The 21,846-nt window shown below is 41.9% G+C and overlaps 1 protein-coding gene across 1 annotated transcript in view; it reads left to right on the forward strand.

Annotated features, from left to right (window-relative positions):
* The window catches only part of LOC136833092 (uncharacterized), a 532,781-nt gene that overhangs the window by 424,978 nt on the left and 85,957 nt on the right, over positions 1-21,846 (forward strand). The window contains exon 8 of the mRNA XM_067094739.1: positions 18,759-18,866. Coding sequence (XP_066950840.1) covers positions 18,759-18,866 — 108 coding nt within the window. The remainder of the gene's footprint in view (positions 1-18,758; positions 18,867-21,846) is intronic.

Raw genomic sequence — 21,846 nt, forward strand, 5'->3', positions numbered from 1 at the left:
CAGGCTCATGAAAAGCTCCATCTGGGGAGCTAATCTCTTCCCCCAGGAAGAGGTTGATGCGGTCCTAGCCAAGGCAACTAGGGCCAACCAGAGTCTCTGCTCCCGATGGGGTTTATCCTCTAAGAGGAAGCAGTCTGAGCCCGCCGGAACTCACCCCAAGCCCGGGAAGAAGTTCAAGAAGTTTAAACGGCTCCCGACTCAGACTGTTTTGCAGGCTGTCCAGGTCCCCGTCCCTGGTCATCCTTCAACCTCTCAGTCTCAACCTCAACCTCAGTATGTGCTGGTCCAACCAGCCCATCAACCTCTCGCTGCTCCTTCATACGTCTCCTCCCCAGCTTTCAGTGCTTCTTATGAAAGCCAGGGTGCATTTCGATCCATTCAAAATGCAAAGGGAACGAGAGCTAGAGGGTACTTCCGTGGTAGAGGAACACCCCGCTCCTCCTCCAGAGGAAGGGGAGGCAGAGGCTCCAGAGGAGGCAGACCCTCTCCCGCCCAGTGAGATATCTCAGGTAGGCGGAAGGTTATACCATTTTCGGGACCAGTGGAGCTTAAGTCCCTGGGCCCAGAGCATAGTCTCCAAAGGACTGGGGTGGAGTTGGTGCAGAAGTCCTCCCCCCCCAGTCAGGTTCCATCAATCACCGACCAAGGCTCTGAATGACTTTGTGAAAGATCTATTATTAAAGAGGGCAATAAAGAAAGCGAGACATCTGAAATTTCAAGGCAGACTGTTCAGTGTTCCAAAGAAAGATTCCAGTCAGCGAAGAGTAATTCTAGACTTGTCCCGTCTAAATTCCTACATTCAATGCGACAAGTTTCGAATGCTTACAATCTCGCAGGTTTGGACCCTACTGCCCCGTGGAGCCATAACTACCTCTATAGATCTTTCAGACGCCTATTATCACGTCCCGATTGCGAGAAGGTTCTCTCCTTATCTGGGGTTCAGACTAGGAAATCAAGCATACTCGTTCAGGGTCATGCCATTCGGTCTCAATATAGCTCCCAGAATCTTCACCAAACTGGCAGATACGGTAGTTCAGCAACTCCGGTCTCAGGGGATCATGCTAGCCGCATACCTGACGATTGGATTGTTTGGGCATCCAACGCCAACGAATGCCGGAAAGCAACAGCCATAGTAATCAGCTTTCTGGAATCACTGGGCTTTCAGATAAACAAGGAGAAATCCCGCCTAGTTCCGAGAGTCTTTTCAATGGTTAGGAATCCAGTGGGACCTGTGTGCACACAGACTATCTCTTCCGCCGGCCAAAGCGGAGAGAAATAGCAAAAGCAACCAGACAGTTCCTCAAGAACAAGAAAGTTTCCCGTCGTACCCAAGAAAAGTCTTAGGTTCTCTTCAGTTTGCTTCAGTGACGGATCTTCTTTTGAAATCCAAACTGAAAGACATAAACAGGGTATGGCGGAGCCGAGCCAATGTCAGGTTCAGAGACAAAGTATCTCTGATTCCGCCGATTTTGAAAAAGAGACTCCGGCCTTGGACGACTGTCAAGAGCTTATCGAAGTCAGTACCTCTTCAGTTTCCTCCTCCATCATTAGTGATTCACACCGACGCTTCCCTAAGCGGGTGGGGAGGATACTCTCAACACAAGAAGGTACAGGGGACTTGGTCCACCATGTTCCGCCAGTTCCATATCAATGTCCTGGAAGCTATGGCAGTCTTTCTAACCCTGAAGAAGCTGCGTCCGAACAATCTGATTCATATAAGATTGGTCCTGGACAGTGCAGTAGTAGTACATTGTATAAACAGGGGGGAGGTTCCAAATCAGTCGGATCAACCAGGTTATGATAGCAATATTCTCTCTAGCAAACAAACACCAGTGGCATCTGTCTGCTACCCACCTTGCAGGGGTCTGGAATGTCATTGCAGATTCCCTATCCAGGACAACTCCGCTGGAGTCGGAATGGTCCCTGGACAAAACTTCATTCATATGGATTTGCAATCAAGTTCGGTCTCAAGTAGATCTCTTTGCAACAGAATGCAACCACAAACTCCCTTGTTATGTTGCTCCCAACCTGGACCCTCTAGCTCACTCCACAGATGCAATGTCCATAGATTGGAACAAGTGAAAAGGATCTACCTCTTTCCTCCAGTAAACCTGTTACTGAAAGTCCTTCACAAGCTCAGGACATTCAAGGTCAGATAGCCCTAGTAGCTCCCAACTGGCCGAAGAGCAACTGGTTTCCACTTCTTCTAGAGCTGAAGCTTCGGTGCTTGCAAATTCCCAACCCGAAACTGACGCAAATAGTACAAACTCAGACTGTGTCAGCTTCCTCAAGAATTCAGAATGCCCTGGCTTTGTGGATTTCATGAAGTTTGCAGCTCAGAAGGGATGCTAATATTGATCCTATTAACACTTTGTTCCTAGAATCAGACAAAGGGAATCCACTCTTAGACAATACGACTCAGCAGTTAGAAATTAGCACTCTTCTTAAAAGAGTCTGAAGCAACTGTAATGACCACTAATTTAGCTATTTCATTTTTAGGTCATTATTTGAAAAAGGTCTGGCCTCAAGTACCATTAGTACAGCAAAATCAGCTTTGAAAAAGATATTTTTACAAAGGTTTTAAGATTAACTTAACAGACTCTTATTTTTCGTCAATCCCTAAAGCCTGTGCTCGTTTAAGACCAGTAACCCGCCCACATACGGTTTCCTGGTTCTTAAATGATGTTCTTAAGTTAGCCTCAGAAATAGATAATCATAATTGCTCTTTTCACTAACTTATTGAGGAAGACCTTATTTTTTATTAGTTTAGCTTCAGGTGCTAGAATTTCTGAACTGTCTGCCCTGTCTAGAGAACCCAACCATCTTGATTTCCTTCCATCAGGTGAAGTGTTGCTAGCTCCTCACCCTAAGTTCCTAGCTAAAATGAAGATCCTCAAGATAGGTGGTCTCCTGGAAGGTCATCCCCTCCCACAGGACCTGTCTTTATGCCCAGTCTTTACCTTGAAAGCCTATTTAGACAGGACCTCACAGATAACTTCAGGGCCTCTGTTTGTAAGGGAAGGGGAGGAACTATCTCTATGAAAGCCATTAGGCAACAGATCTTGTATTTCATTAAACATGCAAACCCAGATTCAGTCCCAAAGTACATGACATTAGGGCAGTGGCCACCTCCACTAACTATTTCCATTATATGAATTTTGAGGATCTTTCAAAATACACAGGGTGGAAGTCTCCCGTAGTTTTTAAGCGCCACTATCTGAAATCACTAGAAGCTCTGAAATTCACTACAGTGGCGGCAGGGAACATTGTCCCCCCTCCGTTTAATTCTTTCTGTACTCAGTCACTCTCCTCCCTCCTACCTGCCTCATTTATTCCCTTTGGTCATCTCCAGGTCAGGCATGCTTCACAGCCTATCTCCTGACCATGTCATAGTTTTATCCTGTCTATGTGTTTAATTTAAATGTTGTTGTATTCTCTTGTGGGACATAGTTTCCCCACCTTAGTCTTAAGTATAATGTTTAGTACCTAATTTTCACTTTTATGTACTTATTAATCTAAGGATGATTTTATAATTTTGTACACTTTAATATTGCATTAAATTTAAGTATCTTTATTATATCTAAATACCACATCTTGCTACCGGGATAATTAAAACTCTTGTGGAATTTTAGTTTTATTACTTTCCTCTACAAGTTTCCTTTTTGTTTCAGGATGGTATTTTGATTTCTCTGTTATTATTTCACCGGGTGACACAGGTGGAAAACCCAGAAAAAGGATTTTGACAAAGGAAAAATCTATCTGGGGAGAGACCTGTGTCCCCGATGAAACCCATGATTCCTTCTTTTTCTCCTGATAAAATACCATTCCAGGATGGGGTGCAAACATGGAATGTGGGTGGCGCCCGGTTTGTTTACAGTCCGTGAGTGGTGCGGGGTTTGTAACGGCACCTCACTCTGTGGGACTTTTGACATTGGGAATGTTTACAGGCGGAGGCCTGTGATTGTGACAATCTCACCCTTTCTCATGCGACTCCATTTCATGGAGCTCGCACCGGGGAGTAACCCCAGCTTTTTAGCTTTTCTCTGGTATATTTAGCAATTTTTACCTAGAAATAAGTGCTGAAAGGTTATTTCACCGGGTGACACAGGTCTCTCCCCAGAAATAGATTTTCCTTTGTCAAAATCCTTTTTATATATGGGATTTACTTCAGTAATCATTTTATAGTTCAATATAAAGGATTTTGACATAATAAAAATCTATTTCTAATACAAAAGTACCTGTGGTACGGTGAAATAACCTTTCAGCAGTTTTATTTCTAGGTAAGCTATTGCTAAATATAAGAGAAAAGCTAAAAGCTTAGTATTTTAAATACTAATTATACATAGCTCCATGAAATGGAGTAGTGTATGGAGAAACTGTTACAATCACAGGCCTCCGTACATGTAACATTCCCAATTAAAAACAAGTGAGGTGTGTTACAAACAATCGCACCACACCATGACTGTAAACAATAACAGGATAAACCCACATTCCACATTAGCACCTGTCATCCTGACCTGAATGATTTTACCAGGGGAAAAGAATGAATCAGGTAGGAGGTGGTGACACAGGTCTCCTACAGAAATAGATTTTTCCTTTGTCAATGTTTTTTCTGGGCCACTGTATTCCGAGCTTTTTGATCACCCAGTGAAATAATAACAGAGAAATCAAAATACCATCCTGAACAAAAGGGAGACTTGAGGAAAGTAATAAAACTAAATTTCCACAAGAGTTTTAATTATATGAAAATAGCAAGAGATGTATTATGATATAATAAAGATATAATAAATATGGGACTTAAATTTAATGCAATATTAAAGCTTTTACATGAAATATAAATCATCCTTGATTAATGAGTACATAAAAGAAAATTAGGTACTAAACATTATACTTAAAAAATAAGGTGGGAAACTATGTCCCACAATATCTAAAGTTATTAAATTAAAAAGACAGGGCATAAACTACAGGATATGTGGGACAGGCTGTGGATGCCCACCTGGAGATGACCTAGAAGCTTGGGGAATAAATTTTTAGCTAGGAGGGACTGGTGAGGATTAAGAACAATTCACCTGGGGAAGGAATCAACCTCCACCACTTCTGAAAAACAGAGGGTAGTGATTTCAGATAGAAATTACAAAAACCGAGACTTCTAATCTTTGTAAAAAATTTTGAAAGATAAAATGAAATTCAAGTTAATGGAAAAGAGTTACAGGTGGCCACTGCTCTAATGTATCTATTTTGGGACTGAATCTAAAAACATCATGTTTAAGAAACCAGGATCTGACTTTGCCTAATGGTCTCAAAGTAGATAGGTTCCTGACCCCTTCCCGACAAACAGAGAGTCTGTGGAAGTTAATCTTAGGTCCTGTCTAAATATCTTTTAAAGCTGAAAGACTGGTAATAAAGCCAGTCCTGTGGGAAATAATGACCTTCCAGGAGACCACCTATCTTAGGATCTTCATTTTTGTAGGGAACTCTATGGGTGAAGAGTGCTAGCAACACTTACCTGATGGAAGGTCATGATTGTTCTCTAAGAGTGACATGTTTAGAAATTCTAGCAACTGAAGTGTTAACTAATAAAATATTAGGTCTTCCTCAATAATCAGTTTTAGTGAAAAGAGCAAATTTTGATTATCTATTTCTGAGGCTAAGCTTACACAGTCTGATTTAAGAACCAGAAACTGAATGTGGGGGTTAATGGTTTCAAACAAGTACAGGCTTCCAGCTCTAGAATAAGAGAAACCAGTTGCTCTTCGGCCAGTTTGTAAAACTAGGGCTGGTACTGACCCTTGAATGTCCTGAGTTTGTGTAAGGACTTTCAATAACAGGTTTACTGGAGGAAGAGATAGATTTTTTCCAATTTGTTCCAAAATGACATTGCATCTGTAGTGAATTAGAGGGTCCATTAGAGTAGCAAGATTCTTTGGTTGCTCTGTTGCAAAGAGTTTCTACTTGGAACTGCTGAGTCATATTGTCAAAAGAGTTTGATTCCCCTTTTGTCAGTCCCAGGACCATTCCGACTCCAAAGTTGTCCTGATAGGAGTCTGCAATGACATTCCGGACCCCTGCAAGGTGGGTAGCAGACAGATGCCACCGGTGTTTGTTTGCCAGAGAGAATATTGCTATCATAACCTGGTTGATCCGACTGACTTGGAACCTCCCCTGTTTAAACAATGAACTACTACTGCGCTGTCAGGGAACCAATCTTATATGAATCAGATTGTTCGGATGCAGTTTCTTCAGGGTTAGAAAGACTGCCATAGCTTCCAGGACATTGATATGAAACTGCAATGGAACATTGTGACCAAGTCCCTGTACCTTCTTGTGTCCAGAGTATCCTCCCCACCCGCTTAGGGAAGCGTCTGTGTGAATCACTAGTGATGGCGGAGGAAACTGAAGAGGCACTGACTTCGATAAGCTCTTGACAGTCGTCCAAGGCTGGAGTCTGTTTTTCAAAATTCGGAATCAGAGATTTTGTCTCTGAACCTGACATTGGCTCGACTCCGCCATACCCTGTTTATGTCTTTCAGTTTGGATTTCAAAAGAAGATCTGTCACTGAAGCAAACTGAAGAGAACCTAAGACTCTTTCTTGGGTATTTGGGAAGCTTTCTTGTTCTTGAGGAACTGTCTGGTTGCTTTTGCTATTTCTCTCCGTTTGGCCAGCAGAAGAGATAGTGTGTGTGCACACAGGTCCCACTTGGACCTAACCATTGAAAGCGACTCCGGCACTAGGCGGGATTTCTCCTGTTTATCTGAAAGCCCAATGATGCCAGAAAGCCGATTACTATGGCTGTTAGCCTTCTGACACGTTGACATTGGATGCCCAAACAATCCAATCGTCTAGGTATGCGCCAGCATGATCCCCTGAGACCGGAGTTGCTGAACTACCGTATCCGCCAGTTTGGTGAAGATTCTGGGAGCTATATTGAGACCGAATGGCATGACCCTGAATGAGTATGCTTGATTTCCTAGTCTGAACCCCAGATAAGGAGAGAACCTTCCGCAATCGGGACGTGATAATAGGCGTCTGATAGATATAGAGGTGGTGAAGCTCCATCTAGGGTAACCTGAGGTGTAAGCACGAAACTTGTCGCATTGAATGTAGGAATTTAGACGGGACAAGTCCAGAATTACTCTTTGCTGACTGGAACCTTTCTTTGGAACACTGAACAGTCTGCCTTGAAATTTCAGATGTCTCGCTTTCTTTATTGCCCTCTTTAATAGCAGATCTTTCACAAAGTCCTTCAGAGCCTTGGAGGGTAATTGATGGAACCTGACCTAGGGGGAGGACTTCTTGCACCATCTCCACCCCAGTCCTTTGGAGACTATGCTCTGGGCCCAGGGACTGAAGCTCCACTGGTCCCGAAAATGGTATAACCTCCCGCCTATCTGAGATATCTCACTGGGAGGGAGAGGGTTTGCCTCCCTGGAGCCTCTGCCTCCCCTTCCTCTGGAGGAGGAGCGGGATGTTGGCTCTCCTCCTGAAGTACCCTCTAGCCTCGTTCCCCTTTGCATTTTGGATGGACCGAAATGCACCTTGGCTTTCATAAGAAGCGTTGAAAGCTGGGAGGAGACGTAAGAAGGGGCAGTGAGAGGTTGATGGGCTGGTTGGACCAGCACATACTGAGGTTGAGGTTGAGGCTGGGAGGTTGAAGGATGACCAGGGACGGGACCTGGACAGCCTGCAAGACAGTCTGAGTGGGAGCCTTTAAACTTCTTGAACTTCCTCCCTGGCTTGGGATGAGTTCCGGTGGGCTCAGACTGCTTCCTCTTAGAGGATAAACCCCATCGGGAGCGGAGACTCTGTTGGCCCTAGTTGCCTCAGGCTAGACCGCATCAACCTCTTCCTGGGGAAGAGATTAGCTCCCAGATGGAGCTTTTTATGAGCCTGTTAGGCTCATGACGGATGGAGCTGCCGAAAAGATGTGTTTCCGGCAGTTCAGTCTGGCCTTAATGAAATCATACAGGTCCTGTTGAAAACTCCTAAGAGAGATTTTAGTCAGTACCTGGAATAGCGCATCGACAGCTATATACTACTGACGTTGCCTCTGTCAAAGTCAGAGAGTTTAAGGACCTACTAAGTCTGTCCTTAGACTCAGCTTCAGCCTTCAGGAGTGACTCCGGGATCTGGGGAGTTGCTCACTGAAGAGGTTAGAAGCGCAGTCAGGGTCCAGCCGAGTAACCATGAAGGTATCCGGAGCTCCTACCCAATACTGAGAATCTCCGGGTAAGACAAGAGAGGTGGGATCTGTCTCCCGGAGATGAGGAAGGGGCTTACCCTCCACAAGCCTGGTTGGTGAGGGAGGCCACTTTAGAGGTGCAAGGGGTGGGGAGAATCTTCTCCCAGAGAACATTGTAAATATTGCACCTTTGGCCGGAGTGAGTTTGTGTTCTCCGCCTGCCACTCCGACAAAGTCCGTAGTAGGGCCGACTGGGCCTGGTCCTAGGGAAGATGACAGTTTCCTTTGGGACCTTATCTGACCGAATCCATGCCTCCTCCGTAAGCCTGGCATAACCTGCGTAAGGTGATTTCAGGTTAGGAGGGAAGAATTCTAATTCCTCCAGCCTACGAGTGCCTAGGCCCTCGATAGTGAGGGTACCATCATGTTGGATGTAAAAAGAGGGTCAGGTGCCAGGGTTTCCTTTATCAAAGGGAGGTAGGCTGGAGGTGTCCGGGACAGAGAAGGGTTTGTTGGGGTCCGCCACTCATGAACCCGGAGATTAAAGTCCTTTGAGACTTAACCTCTTCTGATAAGGAGAGCACGGAAGCATTTGAAGAAGACTTGTTGGGAGTTGCTGGACCATCTTGTCGTCAACCCTTTTGTCAAACTGCTTCATAAAGTTGCTCAGCAAATGCTTCAGCATCAAAGGAAGGAGGGGGGAACCTCTTTACTTTGTTTAGCCGTGCTCCCCTTCCCAGAAGTAGAGGCCTTGCTGGAGGAGTCCAGATGGCACGGGGCTAGGGGCCGTGACGTCTTCGAGGGGAACCTCGGAGCGGACTTTCTGGGACTTTAAGGTCTTTTTCTTTACAGATTTAACCTTAGGGACGGTAGACCTTGCATCACCCATAAGGCAAGAGGATTTCACAAATCCTCGGAAGGAAGAAGCAGTGAAGAAGGAGAACAAAAGAGAAGATCACCTGCCTCACTTACTCCCTTACCTGCCACCAAGTCCAGGTCAACATTCATTGGTTCGAGGTTGAGATTAAGAGCCAACATCCTCGGCGACAACTCCGCATGCAGCGACTTCTTCCTGGGAGGGCTGCGTCATCCCGGATCCCTGCGATCAAGGGTGGCAAGATCTCATCCGCAACTGAAGCTGAGATCCATGCGCAGGGGAAGAGAACGTTACTGGACGTCCTTAGAGGACGTAGGGTTTTCCTGCCCGGAACATTCCTCCCCCGAACCGCTGACCCAGGTCTTGAGGGTCGACAAACGCAGAGTCCCTTGGAGCTGCGGTCAATCTGAAGGGGAAAGAAAGTCAGGTGACTGAGCCTCCTAAAAGGGGAATATGTTATAATTATCCATAAGAGACAAAACTGAAGGTGAACATAAAATCGGAAGTGGAAAACTAACTTACCGACTCATCCAGAACCTGTTCGTAGAGAGGCAAAGCACACCTCACAACCATCAGGGTGCCAAACGATCAGGTCCCCCGTGGACAGCACAGCCGGAGTGGGACCTGCACACTTCATGCCCGCTGGCTTGATTCAGCACAGCGGTGCACCCTGCTCCTGACAACGCACCATCTGTAAGTTGACCGTATATGAGTATGCTGATAGGGCTGCCGGAGTGGAATGCCGGAGCAGTGTCTCAGTATAATAGTTATCCAGGTAGGTCCTCCGGAGCTAAACTGGAAGAATAAGGGGCCTACTGGAACATGCAAGATCAACTACCGGAGGGACCACCGGAGTTAATCCGAGCGAACGAGGAAGGTCCCAAAAGGCCAGTTAATCTACAAGGTAATAAATAATTAAATATATATATAAAATAAACAATATCCAGATAGGTCCCATTGTTGATTTATCTGGAGGTTAATGGGCCTACTGGAACATGCAAGATAACCTAAAGGGACCACCAGAGTTAATCCGGAGACGGAAAGGTCCCAAAGGGTAAAAATATATAAACATAATATAATATATATAAAATGAATATAATATATATGCATCTAGGAAAAGTCAACTATAAAAGTGGATATTTCTGCTTGACGGGGAGTCCTGTACTCAAGTGACAACACGGAGGAGTGTAGTGAACACCGTCCGACCAAACACCGTACCCACGGAGTGGGGAAACCTCTACCAATCCGACTACCTAGCAGAGAAAACACAAAGATAGCTAGTTGGCAGAGAGAGCAGATACTGGGAACTATAGGTGTTCTAAGTGAGGGGAAAATATAAATGTCAGGAAGAACAATGGAAGACAGTCAGGTCAGGGAAACTCTAACTGGCAACATGCAGCACATTCTTCCCCGAGATATTGTTCTGAGAACGACACTCGGTTGGGAAATAGCGACTACTGACACTAGGATGGGGGGATGGTATAGGCCAAAAGCGAGGATCCAAGGTAGCGCGACCAGGGGTGGGTAATTTTTCTCCGGCGCCATGAGATCCATCTTTTCTCCCTACGATCGGACGAACATGTACGAACGATACTGAGAGAGGATAGGAAGAAGGGAACTCTCAAAGGCCCAAAAGCAAAGAAAGGAATGGGAAACAGGGGTGTGGGAGCACCCTGGTCCCCTAACTGAGGTCTCGATGGGTGTGACCGGGTAAGGTCGGAACCCGTTAGCGAGAGAACAGACCAATCAATGCAGAGGAAGGGGATATAAAGCTATGGCGAAAGGAACAGGATAAACTCTCGGGCCTTGGTAAGTTAACATAATATATAAAACAAATAAACCAAAGGGTGGGAAATAAAGGTGGGGAGGGGGGGAGGAAGGAGTAATGGGGTAGGAGAGGGGGTAAACATGAAGATGGAGAATAACTTTTAAGATGTGGTTCGGATGAAGGTAGGCACGTGAGAAACCCTCGCTATTCCAGCTTAACCTTTTTAGGACTCTAGAGCCTAAACGGAAAGGCCGAAACAGGGAGAGGGAGAAAGCGTCAAGCCCGACTTCTCTAACCAAACGCCACACAAAGGGAAGCTCCAACTATGAACCCTCCTACACACCAAACCTTCTCTCCCTAGCAAGGGAAGAGACAGTGGCATCATAATAAGCTACAACCTAGGCTAACCTAACACAGCCAGTGGCTGAGGAGGAAGCCCAGGGAAATAGTATCTACTCAACTAGCCTAAAGTTAACCTATCCTAGGCAATAAAATAATAATGATTTAACTAATCATAAGAACATATGTAGAAGGGAAGACCAAACCCAACACGATATGAGCGCGGAGGGAAAATGGCCGACCTTCCAGATATAAAACTAAAGGATATAATCCACAAATATCAAAGACATCCGTGCGCTAGGCTTAAAATAAGCTTGATAAGCATAACTGTACCATCTCAAATAATATATCCAAGCACTGGAGGAAGTGAGGTCCAAAATATAAGTTTTATAATAATTGATAAAGAGCGGATAGGCCCGAGGGGGAAAACTCGTAGCCTAAACGACAAGGACCCTAACTTCCCCAGAGAAGGATAAAAAACAATAATATAAAAACCCAATTGAATATAGAATAAGCAAAAGGGCACAACATAAGAAAATGAAGGGGAACGAAGCCCCGACATAATTCCCGCACTGAGACTGAAGGTCACATGAGGTCGGGAGAAGGTGGATGAGTCGGGCATATAAATCCCCCTAATTATTAAATTAGAGGGAAATAAAGAGCCTCAACCGCCTAAAATAAACAGAGATGGTACTCAACTTAGGTGAAGAATCCAGGGAGGATGCCATAGTAAACCAATCAAAGAAAGCACACACACGAACAGAACAACAACAGCGGACGCGTGCTAAAAAGTGGAATGTAGGTGACGCCGGTTTGTTTACAGTCCGCGAGTGGTGCGGGGTTTGTAACGGCACCTCACTCAGTGGGACTTTTGACATTGGGAATGTTTACAGGGCGGAGGCCTGTGATTGTGACAATCTCACCCTTTCTCATACACGACTCCATTTCATGGAGCTCGCACTTTTGTTCAGGTAGTAACTCCGGGTTTAGCTTTTTAGCTTTTCTCTGGTATATTTAGCAATAGCTTTACCTAGAAATAAGTGCTGAAAGGTTATTTCACCGGGTGACACAGGTCGGAAAACCCAGAAAATATACTGTAAAGTGATGAAAGCCTTACCTTTAATCCTTTGAGTGTCTTCTACAAATACAGTAAACCCCCGTATTCGGGGGGATGAGTACCACACCCCCCCGCGAATAGCTAAAACCCGCAAATACTTAGAACCCTTTTAAAAACATTTAGAACTGCCTATTTTGATAGTTCAAACACACACAAAACAAACTAAAAATGCTTATACAGGTAATATCCCACTTACAATGGGGTTAGGTTCCAAAAAAAAAAAAAACATTTTTTGTTGGGAAAAACGTAAGAAATACCAAAACGTATCTCAAACATAGTCTAGCCTACACTAGGGTATTTGGTACCACATACTGTATACATATATGGTAGCCTAGCCTACACTATAAAATACAGTGAACCCCCCGTATTTGCGGGGGATGCGTCCCACACATCCCCGCGAATAGGTCAAATCCGCGAATGCTTATAACCCCTCTAAAAACACTTTGAACTGCCCATTTTGATAGCTTAAACCAAGAAAAACCCTGTAAAAATGCTTATCCCTGAGTATTTTAATAGTTTTATCACAAAAGTGCATTTATTCATGAAAATTATATGAAAATACAGTAATTAGTGAATATTTCTCAGTGGAAAATACTGCAGAATGGGGAATTTTCCGTTAATGATGGCTAGACATGTTCAGAGAAACCAATGATGGCTAGATATGTTCCACAGAGAAACCCGCGAATGTGTGAGTCCGTGAACCATGAGAACATGAATACGGGGGGTTTACTGTATACTCTTTACATACATGGTATAGTAATTATTAACCCTTAAGTGCCTACTGGATGTATCATACGTCGACTAAAATTGTCTGTTGGGTGCCAAGTGGACGTACCGAACGTCGACTACAAAAAATTTCAACCTTCGGTCAACTTTGACTCGACCGAAATGGTCAAAAAACGCAATTGTAAGCTAAAACTCTTACATTCTAGTAATATTCAATCATTTACCTTCATTTTGCAACAAATTGGAAGTCTCTAGCACAATATTTTGATTTATGGTAAATTTTTGAAAAAAAAATTTTTCCTTACGTCCGCGCGGTAACTCTGCCGAAAATTTCATAAATTCTTTCGTCATTTTGTCGTAATTTTTGCACCGTTTTATATTAGCCGTTACATAAAGTTTTATATATGAAAATGTGCGCAATTTCATGTAAAATACAACAAAAAACAACCTATGGCTGTAGCTTTTATCAGTTTGGAAATATTTTCATATAAATCACGATAACTGCCAAAATTTCAACCTTTGGTCAAATTTGACTCGACCGAAATGGTCAAAAATCATAATTGTAAGCTAAAACTCTTACATTCTGGTAATGTTCAATCATTTACCTTCATTTTGCAACAAATTGGAAGTATCTAGCTCAGTATTTTGATTTATGGTGAATTTATGAAAAAAACTTTTTCCTTACGTCCGCGCCAGAAATTCTTTCGTCACGTTGTCGTAATGTTTGCACCGTTTTATATTAGTCGTTACATAAAGTTTTATATATGGAAATGTGCGCAATTTCATGTAGAATACAACTAAAAATAACTCATGGTTGTAGCTTTTATCAGTTTTGAAATATTTTCATATAAATCACGATAACTGCCAAAATTTCAACCTTCGGTCAACTTTAACTCGACCGAAATGATAAAAAAACGCAATTATAAGCTAAAACTCTTACATTCTAGTAATATTCAATCATGTACCTTAATTTCGCAACAAACTGGAAGTCTCTAGCACAATATTTCGATTTATGGTGAATTTCTGAAAAAAAAAAACTTTTTCCTTATGTCTGCGCGCTGTAACTCTGCCAAACATCTCAGAAATTCTTTCGTCACGTTGTCGTAATGTTTGCATCGTTTTACATTAGTCGTTACATAAAGTTTTATATATGAAAATGTGCGCAATTTGATGTAGAATACAACAGAAAATAACTCATGATTCTAGCTTTTATCAGTTTTGAAATATTTTCACATAAATCACGATAACTGCCAAAATTTCAACCTTCGGTCAACTTTAACGCGACCGAAATGGTCGAAAAACGCAATTGTAAGCTAAAACTCTTACATTCTAGTAATATTCAATCATTTACCTTCATTTTGCAATATATTGGAAGTCTCTAACACAATATTTTGATTTATGGTGAATTTTTTAAAAAACTTTCCTTACGTCCGCGCGGTAACTCAGCCGAACATCTCAGAAATTCTTTCGTCATGTTGTCGTAATGTTTGCACCATTTTATATTAGTCGTTACATAAACTTTTATATATGAAAATGTGTGCAATTTCATGTAGAATACAACAGAAAATAACTCATGGTTGTAGCTTTTATCAGTTTTGAAATATTTTCATATAAATAACGATAAATAGAAAAAATTCGATCTTCGGTCAACTTTAACTCAACCAAAATGGTCGAAAACTGCAGTTGTAAGCTAAAACACTTACAGTCTAGTAATATTCAATCAATTAGCTTCATTTTTCAACAAACGGGAAGTCTCTAGCACAATATTTCGATTTATGGTGAATTTTTGAAAAAACATTTTTTTACGTCGGGCGTTTTAATTCATGCATCATTTTGTGATAATATTTTTCTGTGTTGCTTTGATCGTTTTACAATTTGTTATATACCAAAATCATTGCAAATTAGTGTACAATACAAAGAAAAAAAAAATCCGTTAGCTTTAACCGTTTTGCTCGCAGCGCGATTTGTATACAATTATATATGAAAATTTTTTTTAGCGCTGTCATATATTTCAATATTTATATATGATAATGATATTTTTTTTCATTTCTGATGGTTGCATACTAAACTTCAGGCAATGACAAAAAAAGAGCCAAAAATGAACTCTTAATCTTAAAAACTAAGCGTGCTGTGATTTTTTTAAAAAACTTTTTTCCAGCACTAACTCCCGAACGCCGCCGGCATACGGGAGACGTTTTTGTAAATAGAGGCTCGGCGTTAAAGGGTTAATATCAGCTAACTCTGGAGGTTCATGCAAGGTGACTTATGATAATTCAATACAAAGAGAAATTGAATAACAAACAAGAACTAGCTTAGCCTACACTATGGTATATTGTATACATACACTGTAGCGTAGCCTACATTATACTGTACTCTGTATTCGCATATTGTATTATACAAACATCATCATAATGAGTTACCCAAACCTAAGGGGTGTTTGGAATAAAGAATGGGACTTGAAACTTCTGGCTTGATCCACAACCAGAAATGTTTTTACACTGGGGTGTTGGATTAAAATTTGAGAGCTTAAGCCTTTTCTTCACCTGTCAATTTCTTTTTAAAGCTCCTTGAGGGCAAAACAAGCGACTACGCTATCAAAAAACAGGTTTTGGCTTACGAAAAACCTATTTTTAGTAGTTGCTGTTGAGTCCTCAAAACCCTCCCACCTCCCTGATGAAAAGGCATGGGATATGGGTGAGGGATCACCCTGCATTGACCAGCAGAAAATAATGGTTTTTTGATCTCCATGCCAGTCCATCGTCGACAATATGGTGGACTGTGCATGTGCACACAGTACAGGCAGTCCCCGGTTTACTTACGGTTCCGGCTTACGACGTTCCGAGGTTACGACGCTTTTCAAATATATTCATCAGAAATTATTTCCGGCTTACGACGCATGTTCTGGGGGGTTACGACGCGTCGTGCGCCGATCCGACGGAAGAAATATGGCCCCAAAAAGGCAGAATAATCATAATTTGAAAGTTTTTTGATGTAAAACTCAATAATAATGCAGTTTACATCGTTTTCAATGCACCCAGAGCATTAAAAGTAAGGTTTTCTTATGATTTTTGACGATTTTCGACGATTTTCGACGATTTTCCGGCTTACGACGATTTTCGGGTTACGACGCGGCGCAAGAACGGAATCCCCGTCGTAAACCGGGGACCGCCTGTATATCACTTCCTCTTCTTGTAGGTTTGGCTAAGGAAGAACCAGGGTACAGCTTCACTGTAAGATAAGGGAAAGAGCCCTCTTATCTTTGAGTCCATTACATACTCCATCACGTTTTATAGTGTTTATCATTACAACACAATACCTGGCCACGAGACCAACTAGAAGAATGCTTTGATATTAGTTTGATCACCATGGAGCTCTGACAGACCCATGGAAGGTAACTCCTTGAGGACTCAACAGTGACTACCAAAAATAGGTTTTTCCTACATCAAAAGCTTTTTTTTTATATGTCCTAATCATGTACATAAAAAAAAAACTGTCTTCACCCCTGTACATTCTTGTATGCGATGTCCTACCTTATCACATGCACAACAAGCTCCTAATGTCCATACATCTGTCTATCAGATGCTCTCTTCCACACCTATAAAATTTAATCTCTGTCACTGCACTTTTCATACCACCGTTGACATTCCTTTGCATTTTCCTGTTCCCACTTATACTTCGTCCATACCTCGTAATGACTCTTCCTTTTCCACAACAAGATGAGGGTACCAGTTGTTACTTCGTCCATGCCTCATAGTGACTCTTCCTTTTCCACATCAAGATGAGGTTGCCAGTTGTCTCATATTTCTGAAAGATCTTCCCAAGATGCTAAATGACCATGGAACCTTCAGGACAAACTGTGCTTCCATAGATTCTACAGGACAAACTGTGCTTCCATAGATTCTACAGGAGTCCGGAAATATTGAACAGAACCTTAGAAACAAGACGCTTCAGTGGAGAAAATTATGGATACCTCTAAGGCATGCAGATCTGCCTTCACATATTCCTGCCAGTTGTAATTTGTTCTGCTGTTGATGTAAAAAGTTAAGTATGCCTTAGTTTTACCAGACCACTGAGCTGATTAACAGCTCTCTTAGGGCTGGCCTGAAGGATTAGACTTATTTTACATGGCTAAGAACCAATTGGTTATTTAGCAACGGGACCTACAGCTTATTGTGGAATCCGAACCACATTATAGCAAGAAATGAATTTCTATCATCAGAAATAAATTCCTCTAACTCTTCATCAGCTGGCCGGGGAATTGTTGATGTAGTGAGAGAAGTTGACTCCGTGAACAACCGTATTTCATAGATAGCTGACATCCTTTTCTGACATGGCAGCAGTTGCCAGTCTTAGTCTTGGAGGTTATATGTCGGTATTTGCTGAGGTTTTTTGATGCTGAGCTTGGGTCTTCAATGGACCTGAGGTGGGTATGTTAGGAATAAAAAAAAAAAAATTCTTTGGGAGCCCAAGAATCACTAGATAGAATATTTTTTAGGTCATGAAGACTAGACTTCTTTAGTATCCCATCTTTGAACTTTTGCAAATATGAGATAAGCTAGTGAATGCATACACTCTTGAATAATGTTATGCACACCAAGGATTTGGATCATTAAATCAGTTCATGCAATGAACATTGCTGTAATTATTTGATAGCCATTCTTTCCATCACTGTTTTATCATTCCATCATATTAGGAGCCTCCTCTTTTGCTCTGTCATGACAGTTCGTGAGTTTTTCCAGAGGATGAAAAGGTGCAGACAGTATTTCCTTATTTTTCTTGTCCAGGAACATATCAAGATGCGCATGTACATTAGTTTGATATTATCCCGCTCTGACCCAGGTAGATACTTTTAAGGGACCATGGGAAATAGTGGATGGCAAAGCAGCAGAAATTGAAGAGTTTATCTACAAGATCAGAGCTCGCTCCACAGTTATACTTATCATGATGTCACAGCTTCCATGGAAGACATCAAATTCATGAGCTTTATCTTAAGGGTGCCACATAGTTGAGTTCTGTGGTAGTAGTGGGAAAGCCTCTGGGCTCTTTAGGTCATCTTCTAGTTTATTGTATTCTCTGCTGTGCAGACTTTCAGGAATGAGTTGTCACTGTTTTCCTAATGGATAAGTAGTGTCCCCTGCTACATTAGTAATTCTTGGGTGTTCCCATTGGCAGTGTGGGTCTTAAAACTGCAGCACTCTCTGAAGGGTCTGGAAAGGAAGATTGACATATTATTAAGAATACACAAATACAAACCTTTGCATATCATGCTTTCTATTTCATGTTACAACTCCCAGTATACCATGGAAAGACACAGGGTCTGATTGCATTAGACCAGTAATAAGCTTTCAGGCAGAACCCACAGTTCTCAGTTGACCTGTCCATGGGAGTTAGGAGTTAGATTCTCTCTACCTAAATTGTGATTTTGGCTAAATTATAAAAGAATGGATTTGTGATGAAACGAATTTTAAAACAAAATAATCTTTTTTCCTGCAAACCTTTTTCTTATGGTGGGAATTTTTCCTCTCAGTCCTACTAATTTCTTGCAGCTCATGGAAGGAAACTTTTGCATGCTTGAAATCATGGGATCCACCCATGCATATGGATTAGTATGGCTGGCTGCTGGTTATCTTTAAGAGGAATTGGAAGTCATAAACAATTTTGTGACCATATATTGGGCCAAATTATAAGGAAGCGTTTGTAAAAAGAATAATTTGTTTTCATAAAGTTATGTTTTTTCATTGCATTTACAGGTAAACAAGAGATATTGAATGAAAAAGCAAACTTAGAATATGAAGCATTAGAATTCCTCATAGGACTCAGCCTCACCATTGAAGATATAAATACTTTGAAAGTTTCGGGTAAGATCTTTTTGTTCTTTACAACTGCTTTCCATGTACAAGAGCCTGAGATAGTATGTAGTTCATAAGATATTTATTATTGTCAAAAGTAAAATTTTTTAAAGAATGATGAACTATACAAGAGGTGGTTAAAAGCTACCACTGAAAGTCAGCTTGAAACACTTTTTGTGCTCCTGAACCAAAACTTTTTGACTAGTTCAGTAGCAACGCATTTCTTTTGTTTATATAATGTAAAATCCTTTTCCTTGTATTTGCTATTGTAATTATTAATAGTGATTGTCAACAGTACATCATACCCTTTCTGATTATAGCCCATATCCTGTGGCATTGTCCCACAAGCAACAAGCACACTATTTACTTATTTTTGATACACTACTTTGGCTTTTGATCTCAGTGAGAATAGGAGTTAAATGTTTTATTCATCATTGGGTAGGTAGTTCTGTCTTTGTGCTAAAATTACATTTTTTGTTATTTGTTTTGTTGATGACTTTCTTCTTTTGCCAAGTACATGTTTTTGTGGGTATGTTAGGCTCACTCAGGACATTTTTCTACCTGTTATTGAAATACACCCAGAACTTTTACTTTACTAAATTGTTATAGAATGTACAGTTCCCATACAGGGTGTGAAAGCTTTATTGTTGTCTCAGGCAGAGTACAGTGTAAGGTATGTAATCATTGAAGGACTCTACATTAGGTTATATGTTAGCTTAATCAACCATTATCTGTATTTGAACTCTTTTACAGAAGTCCTTCAGTTACCTATTTCACCCTATCCGGACCTTGACGTTATCTGGAGGGTCCCCAACATTACAGATTTTATGTAAAATATATATACAATTCATAAAATTGTTCAAAAATTGCTCTCAGACGGTTGGCAATGCTGCGTGGGCAGGGTGAAGTGTTGGTAATGCTGCTTACGGTCATAAGAAGGCTGAGAAAGGGTTATTGTGGTGGTGGTAGGCTTGGGGTGTTGGGCAGGCCTTCATCAGTTTCAATTATCTCATGTCATTTGTTCTCTTTATTTACTTTAAAGATACTCTGTTTTATACTTTTTCACATTCATTGCTTTAAATATTAAGCTTTGCTGAAGTTAAAATACAAGCAAACTGAAAAACGTGAACATATTATGAAATAGTAATCAAATAAACTGCCCAGCCTTGTTACATCAGAACTTTTCTTGCCCATCAGTGTCTCAGTCTGTGTTCATGTGTATATGTGCACCACTGTCTGCATGTCTGTACACATATGTATCACACTGAGGTAAACTACAGTGCACACTTATATGGTGTGACATAAAAATGTACAAATTCCCATTCACCCAAAACACATAAATCAACTGAGGCAGTCATACATCATTGTTTGAAACTTTGGGTAAACATGTAATGCTCTATTTTTACTGATAAACACAGTTATATAAATCACACTTTATTAAGGATGTCACTTTGAAATAAGATAATCAAGCATAACGCTTAATTAAGTCATGTTTGGAGGCAATATGCATTGCATGTCCATATGAATCCAAGACACAATAAAAGGATTAGGTAGCACTTAGATCTTGTTTGCTGTTCATTCAGCTGTAACCCTTTAAAAACTATGTACTCTCTCTCTCTCTCTCTCTCTCTCTCTCTCTCTCTCTCTCTCTCTCTCTCTCTCTCTCTTAAAGAGCACCCACAGGTTGATTTTCGTTCTTAGAGACCCCCTGATCCCAACCCCTTGACAAGGTGGGGGCTTAGGGATCCACTGCAGGGGAATATGCTCTTTTATGCCTACTCTCTCTGCTCTGGAGTCAACCAATCATTGGGACCTTTAACTCTTTTACTCCTCCTCCTATTAATTTTCCCCTTCCTTTCTTCCTCTTTCGTTGACGCCCTTTGCGTGGCATTAAATTATGGACACCACTGCTCTTGTAACTTTGAAGGAGGGTGGAGTTGGATGATATGCCACTCCATCCATAGGACTAGAGTACCTGATATGGTCAAGCAAGGGAAAATTTTTATGGCAAGCCATGCCCTCAGGGCTGTGTCCAATCTCGAAGCACTGAGGCTATGGTGTATATCCAGGTGAGGATCCCAGTGCAGTTACCACTGTGGATAACAGCATTGCTCCTCCCTTAGTTGGGCCTCCTTGGTGAGAGGGACCTCATCCTGGATGAAATTTATAACATTTGTTATGTGGCGAACACACCTAACCTCCCTACGACTTCTGGCACGGATGTGGACTAGTGGATTCTAAAAATCAAACAAATTCTAAAGGGCTGGGAACTGACCCTGCTTAAATTCAGTCCCCATATTTTTTTGGCTTTTCTGCCCAAGCTGGTTTAGAGACCATGAGCCAGACTACTCCCCCAGAAATCCCTGCATCCCTATCCTCTTTTACCATGTCACCTGTCATCTTGGCACATGATGCCATGATGCCCCATGCTCCCTTTCCACCAGTTTATCTTTGGTGACTGCTCTACAACCATATGAACGACAGGGTTCTGCCATGAAACAACAGGCCACTGCAGCACCTCTTCCTCAAAAAAATTCTTTTCAAGGCTTCAAATCCATCCTCTTCTACCCACCTTAAAATGTCCTCCAGTACCCACCCAGCCCTTATGTCAACCCTCTTTGGGCCCCAGACCACTCCTTATGCGAACAATACACTCCACTTTCAAAAGCGCCTGTAGAGACAGGTAGGAATGGCGAAATTCCTAACAAGTCACGATCGCTCATGCCTTGTTATGGTAGAGGCTTAGGTTCAAACAATGCCCACCCTCAAAGACATACAAAATAATGCCTTCGCTACCACTCCACATCCTCACCTCAACAGTTGAGGTATCAACCCTGTGAGCAGTGCCTGGTTGACAATGTCAGCTGGAGTGACTGCTTAATGGATCTCAAAGAACTCGTAAGTGACCACCATGAAGTTCTCCATGTTACATGCTACAGTCTTGGGGACAAGAGCAACAGGAAATAAACATTTTTGCACAGATCACACT

Source organism: Macrobrachium rosenbergii, chromosome 51 (assembly GCF_040412425.1).
Source record: "Macrobrachium rosenbergii isolate ZJJX-2024 chromosome 51, ASM4041242v1, whole genome shotgun sequence".
In the NCBI taxonomy this organism is placed as follows: Eukaryota; Metazoa; Arthropoda; class Malacostraca; order Decapoda; family Palaemonidae; genus Macrobrachium; species Macrobrachium rosenbergii.